The sequence below is a fragment of the Balearica regulorum genome, chromosome 3 (genome assembly GCF_011004875.1).
Source record: "Balearica regulorum gibbericeps isolate bBalReg1 chromosome 3, bBalReg1.pri, whole genome shotgun sequence".
NCBI lineage: Eukaryota > Metazoa > Chordata > Aves > Gruiformes > Gruidae > Balearica > Balearica regulorum.
In genome coordinates, this window is record NC_046186.1 from 69,339,431 (window position 1) to 69,352,797 (window position 13,367).

The following is a 13,367-nucleotide window of genomic DNA, read 5'->3' on the forward strand; positions in this document are numbered from 1 at the left end:
TAGCCAAGGTTGGGACAAACACCTTTGTGACTCATAAAACAGGCTGGTAAATATAATAAAAATCTCAGGCGAACTATGACCTGCAGGCTCATCTAAAAGCAAAATAATTTCCTTATAATGCTGCCAAGTATCACAAGAATTAAACAAGAATCTTGACTCTTACTTTCAACAATGAAGAAGTAAGCAATGAAAAAGGCCCTGTCAACAAAACGGTGCTGAGGCTTATACTACAACTGAGACATTACCTATTCTGCCTTCCTTACATGTGTGCTCACAAACTGTGGCATCAGTTATGGCTATACTTTTGGAAGTAAGAGGTAATCTTATTTGGCAGGGAGGGTGAAGAAAGGGAAGACCATCTTGTACACCTGCAAATGCAAAATTATAATTTACTGTACAATTTAAAAAAAAAAAATCTTTCACGGAATGACTATTAAAAGCAAAGGATAGAATTTACAAAAGCTTATGAGAGCAATTTACAAAAGTCCAGAGAAAAAGGACAGAGTTATACACATAACGAAGATGCCTCATCTAATTCTACACCACAGACATTCAAAACATGCATCCTTTGTGCCCCAGAAAGAATAATCTTTTTTTTTTTTTTGGGGGGGGGGGGGAGGGAAGGGAGGTGTTTATTTCATCATTGTCTTTTACTTTGCATTCTTTGTGATCTCAGACACTTCTCACAGAGCATTTTTCTGCTTGTAAGTACTTCACGCATGGGACGACTCCAATAAAAGGTTTTGTGACAAGCTCTTTCTCTGTGTCAACACTCAACCAGAATGAAAACATGGATGTCAGCTTTTCACAAAGTCAAAAGCTACAATTCAGGTGAAGTCTTTCCCTTTGGGATGACACCTCCATGGGTACAAAGCCAAGCCAACTTTGAATAGCTCTGGAACAGAGCAAGGCTCGTTCTGGCTGTTGCTGGAGTGGAGCATCTTGTCCCCATTGAGCACAAGCTGAACACAGGCATCCTTGCGTTCCTGAAGCCTTCTTAAAAATCCTCATTGAACATTTTTGTTAAGTTGTATTTTAAAATAAAGATAATTTAAGAAGGGGGAGTGGGGTACAACACGAGGACATTCTGAAGAAATAATTAAATCAGGGTGTTTATCAGTCACACAGGATGCTAGCTAATCAGCTCCAAAAGCATCAGTAATCACGACGTTACATTTAATGGCATTAGCAAAAGCTGTAGGCAGGGAATTTCTGGAATTGTCTTGTAATCTTATCAAAACCAGGGATGTCTGGAACCAATTGGAGACCACGAACCAATACCAGCTGCTATTTGTCTAAGCCTTTTAAACTATGATAATTCTTCCTAAAGATTTATATTCTTGAGGACTAAATGGGGGAAGCACACAAATAAAAAAGCAATGACTTCAAAGCGGAGTATGACCTGGACCATGAAGTTAATTTACAGCCTGCAGACTAGCTGTTACGATCCTTATTCTGCTATTGTGTGAGGCAAATTTCTGCCCCACGTGGGAGGACTGCCCAAAACATGGCTCAAGGACTTTAAGTTCATCATGCATAGACAAAACAGGCCTTTTGAAATCTGCTCAAAAGCAAAGGGGAAAGTGGATGCACCAGACAGCCGTGAGAGCAGGAATGGGTCACAAAGGCCAACAGCAACGTGAAGCGAGTCTGCTAGGAGATATGGCCTGACGTGAGGCATGCCAAAACAATCAAGCACACGTGAAAAGCTCCTCATGTGACCTGCTCAGCTGTTGCACTTGCCTGCACCATCACCCGAGGCATCCAAAACCATCCTCTCAGTCACTGTTTCAAACCTCCATGTGAAGTTCCAGGAAAAGCATCAAAGGCTTTTCCTAGAGGAAAGGGAGGATGGCATTCTCAGTACAGGCAAACGTTAGGCAAGGATTTCTGGGTTTAGTGGTCGTATAAGAGCACCCGGAAGAAAGGCAAGGAGGGGCCACCCAAATAAATGTATTCAGCCTAATAGGATCCCTGTAAGGTAGAGGAAAAAAGGAGGCTGTGGCAGAGAGATAGAAAGGAGCAAAATGTGGGAAGTCTTAAAAGTTAGGGCCACGAATTATTTAGCCTGGGCCACCAGGAGAATTCATGCAAGGAAGCCTGGTGTAAGGATAAGACAGTAATTATGTGCAGAATGCTAAGAGAAGGAATGAGCTTTTGCATGAAAGACTTAGTTCAGGAGTGAGTTTTTAAGAGTTAACATACAAAAGAACATCAGCGCAGTACTTTTGGCAGTACTTTAGCAATAATGATTATTTTTCAGAACATAAATAGCCAATTCTCCAGGTTAGTGAAAAATCTATTCAGACACTAAGAAACAATTGTAAATTAATTACATTTTAAATCACACAAATATATGAGCTAAAGGAAGATGCTCGAAAGCAGGTCTCAATTCAATAACCCTGCTAGGTTTTCTATAGGTAAACTCTAAAGTGGGAGCTTGGGAAAGGCAAGAAGCAAATACATTCAGGCAGACAATACAGACCAATGGTTTCCAGCAGGTGACATGGAGATCCACAGCTCCTACATGCTACGCAGTCCTCTCTGCAAGTGACATTTCCAGTGGCACCTCCACCAGAATATGCCTAGGGTTTGCAGACTGTAAAAGGGAGGATCCCGACAGTCCCAGCAAAAACAGTGCCAGTAGCGTTGCTCAGGGATGGTCCCTGGCTCCTCGCCCTTCTTAGAGTACGGTACAAACAGTGTCTTTGGGGGGGGGCTGGGCAAGGACTATCTCATTTTCAAATACCTGTTCTGTACAAAGTAAGAAAAGCTCAGTGTTATAAACACTAAACCAGTATGTGAAGGGTGGAAAGCAGTGCCAGAAATGATACCGTATCAACCTGAAGTAGCAATACTTCAAGGACCTACAGGAAGGATGGAAGAAACTTCCTGGGCAGCTCAACTAATAACAAAATACCAGTTTTCCACTTGGCACTTTCATAAGGTAGCACAACAGAAAAGATGCACAGGGAGGCCAGCCTTCTTTCCATGCTTAAGCCTCTAAAACTGATTTGGTTTAGTAACAGTTCTTATGCCATACAGAAACATGAGCTCCTCGCTGATACAATTCATTATCTACAGCAGTAAAAAATTCACATATTTTCCCCTACGCAACATCATCTTGCCAGATGGAAAGCGTCTCTGCAAGCTGATGTAGGGAACTCTGTGGATTTAAAAGAAACTTCTGCTGCTGTTTTATATGAACAGCTTTTCGACCACATTACAAACAACACCAAACTCTTTGCATTCCAGTCCCTGGTTCTCAGACACAATTCATATTGTACCCATCTGGATATATGAGTCACTCGGTTTCTGGGGACAAGGAAAAGATTATTATTGTCATTACTTCCTAAAGAGAACTCTAACAAGCACAAAAACATAATTCTCCCAGAAATTCCATTACTTTAAAGGACACTACAAAGATACTGTCATAACTTTTATCTCAAAGGAATAAAAAATGGAATATAATAGAGTACAAAACCAATGATGTACAATTAGCAATACCCTTTATTCTTCATTCTGTCTAGTAACTTAAAAAACAGTTAGGAAAACTTCCTGAAATAACAAGACAACAACATCTTTTACAATAAATGCCATCTTTCTGCTTGTTTTGGAAGGACAGAAATCATCATTTCTAACCGAAATAGAGGAAATCTTATTGCCTATACCACTGATAGCACAAAAGTGCACCCACGTGTACCTAATTTACATTCTTGTCAATACTCTGATTGAAATTGTCAGTACCACATGTATGTCTATAGCTAGAGATGTAATTAAGAAAGGGATTGAATCTTATTATCCAGCTGCCCCTCCCCAAACCCAGAAGACCAGCCCTCACTGCACAGGCTCCCCCTGCCAGCTTTATCATATGAGATAACGCTATGCAACTCCACATTCAGTAACAGTTCATTCATTATTTTGTACTCAATCTTTGTGAAACAAAGACGGAAATTCACCCATCTGCAAAACAGCAATTACAGCCATGAGGAGAATGGAGATGACCTTCCTTAACTTTCCTGGCTGCCAACTCGCTTCATTCCTTAGTGACTGGCTACTACCAAACAACCAGAAGGATTTTGATAGTGATGTAGACAAGGACCATCCCACACTGGAAAGTGACACACGAAAAGAAATAGTACTGAATCTCTGAGGAAGCAGAGCTCTGGTCTAGCCAGTTCAAAGACCACCCAAACTGAAGATTTTTTTCTAGTTTAGGAAACTACGGAAGAAAGAAAAGTAACTGGTTTTTGTGATTCACGTTGAATTTGTATGCAGCAAAACTGGCCAGTGCTCACAAAGTTCCCTGAAAGAATTCTCTTTGAGTGTTGTTATTGGAGTTTTCATCAGAACGCCAGACAATATTTCATCAGGCGGTTTAAAGAAAATGAAGACATGAAATTTGGGCTTTGGGGAGCCTGAAGAATAAGATCACCCAAACTATTCCAGTCACCTTCCTATAAATGTAAGAGAAAAGAGAAAGTGTCAGGTACATTTTAAACAAAAAACGTAATAAAGTCATGCTCTGTGTAAAAAGCCAAAGACCACCACAGGGAAGGGAAGAAAGGTACTAATGGATTTAATAACTACCCAGAGTAAACAGGATACCACCTTACTGATCCCCTCATTTTGATTTTTATGGCAACAGACAAACTACTTTTAGTTGGAGGACACAAACTTCCATTAAAATCATCTCCAAGTGTGTGCCTGTTCTTCTCATTAATGCCTCATCATTTCAGTGCCTGTAAGTAAATACCTATGTTCATAACCCATCTGATAAGTAAGTTAAGTATCATGTGCACAGAAAAAATGAATCACATCAGAAACCTCTGAATAGCTTGGAAAACATGATTATACCAATATATTAAAACTTGAAAAGCCCAGAATGCTTTCAAGAAACTATTATCCATATTATTGTTCTAAAATGAGACAACACAATAGATTTATGTACCAAGTACATAAGAAATACACCCAGAGCTGCGGTGCCCTCACTGTGAGGTAGATTTTCCATACCATTAAAACAGTTCCACAAGTACAGACAGCCTCACTTTCAACTTAATGTGCAATATTTTGTTTAAAAGAGCTCCACATAAATGCTAATAATCCATTTCACTAACTTCAGTAGCAGTTAGACAGGGCTCCATATTCGCAGCAAACACCGTGATTTCTCTAGCAGGTTAAACAGCTAGGAAAACGAACATTTTTTAAAGGCTGTGACTCCATGGGCTTTGAATTCATCTCAGTGCCAGGGGATTTTCAAACTTGCTACCTTTCATCCTAATTCTCTTTGGTTTAGGGGAAAAGTTACACCCTGGGGGAATACCATCACCCACAACATATTTACTGCATACAGTAATATAAACACACACGGCTGTAGGTAGTATGTGCAGAGCTGGGATTTCCAGCCATGCCGCCAGTGGCCTACTGGGACTGGTTGCTGTACGTATGCTGCTCTCGCAGATGCTTCACTGATCTCTTCTAAACTGCCCAACAATATCAATGGCTATCTGAAGGGCTGCCACCTTCTCTAAAACAGCTACTAAGTCTATTATTGGACCAGTAAGCCCACATAGAGAGAATCCCTGATCTAGGCCACAAGGCTGAAGATATTTCTCAACCAGTTTGATAGCATCAAGTCTCTAAAACAATAATTTCTCTAGAAAACCAACATTTTCCTTGTCATTTTTTGTTTGCACTTCTTCTGTTTAGCACTAGCTTTATCAATTCCCAGCCTACAAATCTACTAAATGTATAAGATGGTATCAGATGAGCTTCTTCAGCCCATTTACCGGACACCAAAAAGAAACATGTATGTACATTAAAAAACCTATAGCAATTTTAGAAGTCCAGGTTCCTTTACTGCAACTGTCTTTCAGGTGATGGTAACTGTGAAAGAAGAAAAGGTTTTGCTTGCTTGTAAGGCCCTGTGAATTACTAAGTCTTCCGCAGAGAAGTATTGTTTTTAAATCAATACAGATGTGAAAGTAAAACAGAAAGTTGAGGCTGGGTGGTTGCTTTTCTGAGGAAGAGGAAGGAAAAGGAGAAAGGATTTAGAAATCACAGTTTCCAGGAAAATTCCACAGTGGAAAGAAATTAAGACTGTGCTTCATCCTTCTACACAAAAAAGCACTATGGTCCCTCTGAAATCAATCACACTATTTCCGCTGACTTCCCAAAAATATATCACCAGCGTTTCCAGCACATGCTTATAAACTACAGTATTGGCAATACAATATACTTCAGCATGGAGGAATCATAACTGCCACATGATTGAAAACACCACCAAATTTACACAAAACCAAACCCAGAATTTATATTCTCCTTGTTACTCAAAATGGGCAAAAGACAACTAAACAACCACAGTTACTAAACAACTGAGCTACATACAGGCAAAGTTCTCCCTCAGGAATAATGTTTTCTTCAAAATTGTTAGCTTACTAAGTATCTTAAGAATTCTTGGTTACTAATTGCATCAAGATTTTTTTTTCTTTTGAAAAAGCCCATCTCTGAGACATTAAATCAAAAGATTAGGTAACTCAGTTATCTATTGACTTTTCTCTAAAGCGACTTTGCCAACAAACCTTCAGTTGTAAGGAGAGATTTTATAGAGATCAAAGGGATCAAGACTGGAGAAAAGGCTCATTACAAATTTATTGTTTGCTAACTAGTGGATGTTTGCACATGATCCATCTCACTCTTTGTCTCACTGGTTTGCCCTCATTCAATGTTTTGAGACATTCACAGACAGATGATTAACAGGAATAAATCTTCTGCAGCCCTAGTGATGGATTTCTGTTCTTGTAGAACACAACCAACTTCTTCCAGGGACTGAGCTGGAAAACAATGGCAGTTGTTCAAGGACAGAACATCTAATTAGCAGATATTAAGAGAGCATCATTAATACTCTTCAATTGACTCTAGATAAGCTAGCAGCATCAGTATCTAATGGGGGGAGGGGTAAATTAAGTTAATATACATCAGGATTTATCCTCAGTTAATCACATGTTACAAGTACTAGACATCTCTAGAAGTCTGCATATTCTTCTAGGTCTCAAGACCTACTACAATAAAGGGATACTTAACGTTTTTCCTCCTCCATTCACCTCACTAGGCTCTGGACCATGAAATAAAGTGACCTGGAAATAAATTATGAACATCTGTGCACTCAAAGGGCTTATAAACATCTGCACCACAAATCCCTACACAAACCTGCATACTTATTGAACTCTGCTCACACAGCTTCAGACTGAAATGCATTACAGGATCTTGACAGTGAACTCAGTACCAGTCAGTTTGCCCTTCAAATTCAAACCAGTATAGTAAGAATTTAACTATTATAAGCATCAAATTTATGAAACTAAAAGTGTTCCACTAACCAAAGAAACATAATTATGCTGTACTGGATCAAAGGAAATAAACTTCAGTTGCTACTCAAGAAGCAATAACGTGCAGCCTAAAGTAATGACAGAGCAATAGCTACTCTGACTGGAAAGGCAGGTAGGGATGGGCTCTCAAATACCAGTCAATGAATCCAAATTATCACATGTCTTCTGTTAATGGCCTAATAATAAAAGATACAGCAACCTCAGTCCACAGACCTATTAGGCTAAATTACTAGACAAGTTTAGTATATGAGAAGCTCTGGGTCACGAAGCCTTTGCCTGAACGCTAAACATGTCTAAAGCATCTTTTGCCAGTTGCTACCTGCAAAACTGGGGACATGGGGAAGATGGCAACACCTCTAGATGTACTTCCATAAGGTGTCACTGGCGTGATTCCTGGTTCATATGCTGGAAGTGAGAGCAGAGTAAGGCTTGATGTCTATGCACCACCGTACAGACAATAAGGTGACCATTTTCACTGAGGAACAGTTTTAGCTGCTCATCAATCTGCCCTGAGCTTTTGTCTTAGGCATGGCTTGGCTAAAATCCCAAGGTACGTACACACCATGAACACTAAATTTTGGGGGGGTCGTTCCTGTTTTTGTTTTAAAAACAAATCTTAGTGGTGAATCTTCCTCAGCACTAAGCTCCTGCATTAGCCAAGATTCAGGTGTTCTTATCACCATAATTTGAAAACGTGTTGAGAATACCACATCAGGCATTAAGAAGCCATACTCAGATTTGCAGGGGAAGGCCAACTGTTGACTTCACTCATTTGTTGCTGCAACAAAACAAAATTAGCCTAGACACAAGTTTGGATGCAAACATTTTGTCTGTAGTATGTCAGCTGTCCCAAGCTACCCAGCGATGGGCCTGGGATTATACTGAGATACTGCTATGTAACAGCTAGATATTATTAACAGCCAAGTATATCATAAACCAGTGAAAATTAAATACGTTTTTCCAGAAGAGAAGAGAAATAGCTTTGTGCTCATAAACCAGATTGGTCTGATCCTCAGCTTTGAGGAGCCCACCTCCCGCGCTGCTCTAGATTGCTGTAGAAACCTGGCAATAATTACGACTACTGTGCCAGCTATTCCCAAGACAATTACTCTCAGGCCTAGAAAGCACTGACAGTTAGAGCCCAAAGCAAGACATAATGATAAATATGCTCCTGTAAAAATATTGTTTCCAGTACCTGATTCTCTATTGCCTTCCTGTTTTTTGGATCACTAACAATTGAGAGCTGCAACTCTGCCATCTTTTTCATCTTGCTATCCATATCAATCTTCTGGAAGAGACTCTTGGTTTGATTTTTCAGCAGCCTAACAGTGTCTTCTTTCCCAAGCTTCTTCGCAAAGAGGGAAGCACAGGCTGAATGTATGGCAGTAACCCAGTTTTCCAGATCCGTCTGGCTTGTCGCCTGTGAAACAAATCATGGTGCAACATTATGAGCAGACAAGAGGGAAAAAAAAAATTAAAAATCAGCAGCTCTAGGACTTGAAGTGCTTGATGGCTTCACCAAGATCTTAGGCACTTTATCTTAAAACCAGTACAATAAGGTTTTATCTTTAAAGCTGTGAAAATAAAGGAACTGCGAGCTTCTCCTGCACTCTGTCATGACTTGCCTCCAACCTTCAGCTTCCGCTTCCTAGATCTGCAAGGTCTGAGGCCTTCACAAGCACGACATAGCCCCACGAGCTTTGGGAAAGATGTGACTTGAATCCTTCATCCCTCCAATTAATTAAGGTAAAACCCAACAGGTTTCAAAGATAAACCTCCTCTTCTGCATGTAACACAGCAACAGAGAGGATTTTACATCTAAGGTCTGAGGAGAGGTGCTTGCTTAAAATATGCCAAGTTAGTGGAGAGAGGACAGCGAGGTAAAGAGAATACGTCTGCACAAAGTGTCTCTGGAGATATTTACAAGTGTGCTTATGAATCAACATGGTTTTATGCAGGCAGTTCCACATAATACTGTTCTTTATTAACATTTCCAGTGATGCAGTTAACCAGCCAAGATCTTCAGATTATTTTTAGCCTTCTTTTTTGAACGTCTCGCTCAAGCAAACTCTGTTTGAGGCCACCAGATTAAGGGCTGAGCCCATCATTCTGTAAGGGTGAAATGTTAATAGACATGAAAAAAAAAAAATTATAACGACGCTGATGTTCTGGAAGCTTGTAGCCACCAGATACCAAAAATGTCTTGCAGATTTGTAATCTGTTCTTTTTATTTCTGATCCGTAACTAACTGAGCCAATGGATATCAATATACCTGAAGTCATACCACACATTTAAATCAAGTTATAATAGTACAGTATAATAGTATAACTATTATTGTTTTTAAGTCAAAGGCTCAAGCATGATGTGTGTAAGTATGTGTATATACAATCATATACATGCATGTGCATACTCACAAATGCATCCTAAAATGGAAACAACCACAGTTATGTATGCATACTGTTACCTGAAATAGGTAGACATCTCCAAAAGAATTGCTGAGACAGAACACATTTTCTTTCTTGGGATGTTCTGGAACAGACTGTACTATACTGTCTTCTGCAAAGAGGGCGTATCGAGGTAAACTGCTCTGCTCCATCGAGTTCCTTCCATAGGTCTCATAAAACAGCAGAGTACAACCTTTGCAGTTCAGAGGGACAAAAAACATAAGGAGAAAGTAAGTTCTGGATCTCGTGTCTGAGTTCTCGTATATTAATGCTTTTGTGACTAAGATACCCTTCAACGTCAGGGAACATCAGTTCTGGTCCTCTTTAAAAATAGAGAAAAAAGAAATATCTTCTAAACTGGAAAACAGGAAAAGTTAATGATGAATTTAATGAAAACTTGCAACAAACATCTAATAGGTACACAAAAAACACTCATAGACTGAAGAAAAAAAACCAACAACATGGAACCTCAACAGAGAAGTGTTCAAGGCAAACCTGATCTAGTGAAAGTGTTCCTGCCCATGGCAGGGGGATCAGATTAGATGATCTTTAAAAGGTCCTTTCCAACTCAAACTATTCTGCAATTCTATGAATAAAGTCAGCCTATTAAAATGTTAAAGCATGTGGAAAAGATTAATACCCGCTTAGTTAAATCAGCTTTTGTGTTTCTTTATTAAATTGAACCAACTCTCTCATAACAGCCACTTAAGAAATCTTTGTATTTGTTGAAAAGATTTGCAGAAACTTTTGTCTTCAAACAACATGCTTTGTGAATAAACTTCTCAAATTTAAACTGGATTTCCTTGAATCTATCTGCAAATTGTGGGCTTGGACAATGAACACAATCTGAATAATTTAAAATGGTTTAAAGGGGTTGAGTCTGAGCATGTTCAGTCTCATAAATAGTATAACATGTAAGGTACAAGACTTGCATCCAGAAAGCAAACTTTATCCTTGATGATGACAGTCCTGAGTATAACAAGAATTACTTCTGGATGACAGCAGAAGAGACTTGATCCCATTCCCCAGCAGGACGACTACATTGCCATGTTGCCTTGGGCAGTGAAGCTGGCTTAAGAAGGGCCTGACCCCTCCATCCCCACCCCACATTATAATCCACTGTCCTCTGAAATGCACTGATTTGCCTGTCTAAGGGGTGACAGACTGAACTGCATTACTCAAATAATCTAGTTAAAAACTATCCTGTCTTTCTCAAGAATTTCTTAGGCTAGTTGCGCATTGAGAGAAAATAACAGAGAAAAATTCATCCCTGGGAAACAGCAGTTTAATAATGAGTTGTGTGTGGTTGGTTGGGGTTTTTTTGTTTGTTTTTTTTTTAATTTGGAAGATAAATTAATACTAAACTATGGATGAATGTTTATCCTGGAAGAACTAAGATCAGAAACTACAAATACACTCTGAAAACTGAGAATAACCTAAGCAGTTAGAAAAATCTGAGGCTGGTGGTGGATTCTGCAGCAAGGCGAGTCTTCTCAAAAAGATATGCTCAAATTTATTCAGGAATTAATTTAGAGAAGACCTACGGCTGTATTACATAGTGAGTCAGGCTAAATGATCACAGTGGTCCCTTAGGGCGCAGTAATCCCTGAATATATTACTGCTGTAACCCCTATACATATTCAGTAGAGGACTTGAAACTCAGCCAATATAAGGATTAAGTTTGCTAGGGCTACAGCATTGTTATCTCTATAGTCCATTTTTTCTTGTTTTTCCTTCAAATCAAAGAGGCACCACAACACAGGACAGCACCAAAACTGAAGTTTTGGGTTGACTTGCTGATTTTCAGGCTGTCAGTGTTTCTCTGTGTGATACACTCTGTGTACATATGCACATGCAAATATGCCTAGGAAGTATGTATAAAGGGGATGTTGCAAAACCTTCAAACTAACTATGCTTCTTTTGTGGATGCTTTTACAGTAGTTAGGTAAAAACAGAGTTCAAACTTATTTTAGCACTTCTCTAACATTTACACTTAACTCTGTATTAAAAATCCCAGACACATCATCCAAAGTCATGTAAATTTGAGGTGAGCTTCCTCAAAGGTCAAATGGGAAATCAGAACCAAAACCAAGGTTTTTTTTGATTCTTCTGTCTGGTAAAGGGGAAAGATGGGCCTATTAGGGTCTACAGGGCACATTTGCTGTGAAAAATGGTGGAATACACTGATCCTCATACAGCCCAAATCTAAAGTGTATGAAAAGTGAGATCTATCAGATGGATTTCATCACATTCTCCAGTGCCAGTGAATGTACAACACTTAGACGAAAAAGGGAAATATTTATCAGAGGTTACTGACCAAGTCATCTGATGACTGAAAAGTTTCCAAAGGAAGGAATCCAATAAATAGAAATGCCTATATACTACTTTAGTGCACCTTTTCTTATTACTGTCCAGAGTCTCTGGCAGAATATTTAGAGTAAGAGCAAACCCTACAGAGTTGGTCCTATCCTTTCCCCTTAGCAGCCCTCACTTGATTTTCTTTATGACACAGAAACCCTTGGAGCTCTCTCAGCTTTCAGTTGGAAAAGAAGAATATGGTTTGTTATGCTCTGCATGTCAGGGCATACTAAACCAACAAAACCAAGTCCTTTCTTGTGTTCAGCAGTAGGACTGTACAACCACTTCCACTTCTGCATTTTAGGAAAGTGCGAATTAAGTTCCATTTTAAACTCCCATATTTCCCCTATGCTTTATCAAAAAGATAGCTAAAAATACATTGGTTTTTTATCCTGACAGCTTAGAGGTCCATAAATAAAATATTTTGAAGGGCAGGCGTGTGTGTTTAGATGTATGGCACCCCAGGTATATCTTCAGGTCAAGCCAAGTGATCCCTGGAAGCGGCTAGTTTCATAAACTCTGACAGATCCACTGGGACTGATTATCGTCCAAGCATTTTAATCAGAATTTCAACTGGAGGGGGAGGGCAATGGGAAAACAATTTCCTTCGTTAAAATAAAATAATTAGACAGGACAGATGGAAAAGTGAGTTTCTCTTGTTAAAGGGTTACTGTTCAAGCTCAGGTCTTGGTGGCCCTGAAAGTAGAGCAGAGGCCTCAGGACATACATACTTTGAAGTCTGGCAGGTAACCAGATGGTTATAAGCCTTCTGCATATTTATAATTAAACACATCTCAACAGAGTGCAAAGAAACATGCTGTTCTCCATTTGCATATGTGGCTATTTTAAGTCATATTTTAAAATATCTTGGCTATTTAAACTTCACGAACAAATTAAATACAGATTTATTCAAAATCCTGTATAAGGAGAACCAAAGCAAGTGCCTTGATCTTGATATAGCATATTGTGAAAACAGAACTACGCCTTGATATCCAGACAGGCAAGTTTATTTTGGCTTCAAAAGTCTCCACAGCACAATAAAGGTACGAGATCAAGGAAATGAGGAATGTATATTTAAAACAGCTAACAAAGCGGAAGAGATTCTGCACCATGAATGCAGCCATATCACCCATCCAGAGTAAGAAGTGTTTCTAATACTTCCTATAATGTCAGAAGTTAA

General features: G+C 39.3%; 1 protein-coding gene across 2 annotated transcripts in view; it reads right to left on the minus strand.

The window, feature by feature from the left end:
- TIAM2 (TIAM Rac1 associated GEF 2) overlaps positions 1 to 13,367 on the minus strand; it is a 140,198-nt gene that overhangs the window by 67,332 nt on the left and 59,499 nt on the right. For both annotated transcript variants that reach the window (XM_075748360.1, XM_075748359.1), the window contains exons 5-6: positions 9,850 to 10,022; positions 8,581 to 8,805 (exon numbers count right to left, since the gene is read on the minus strand). In XM_075748360.1, coding sequence (XP_075604475.1) covers positions 8,581 to 8,805; positions 9,850 to 10,022 — 398 coding nt within the window. The remainder of the gene's footprint in view (positions 1 to 8,580; positions 8,806 to 9,849; positions 10,023 to 13,367) is intronic.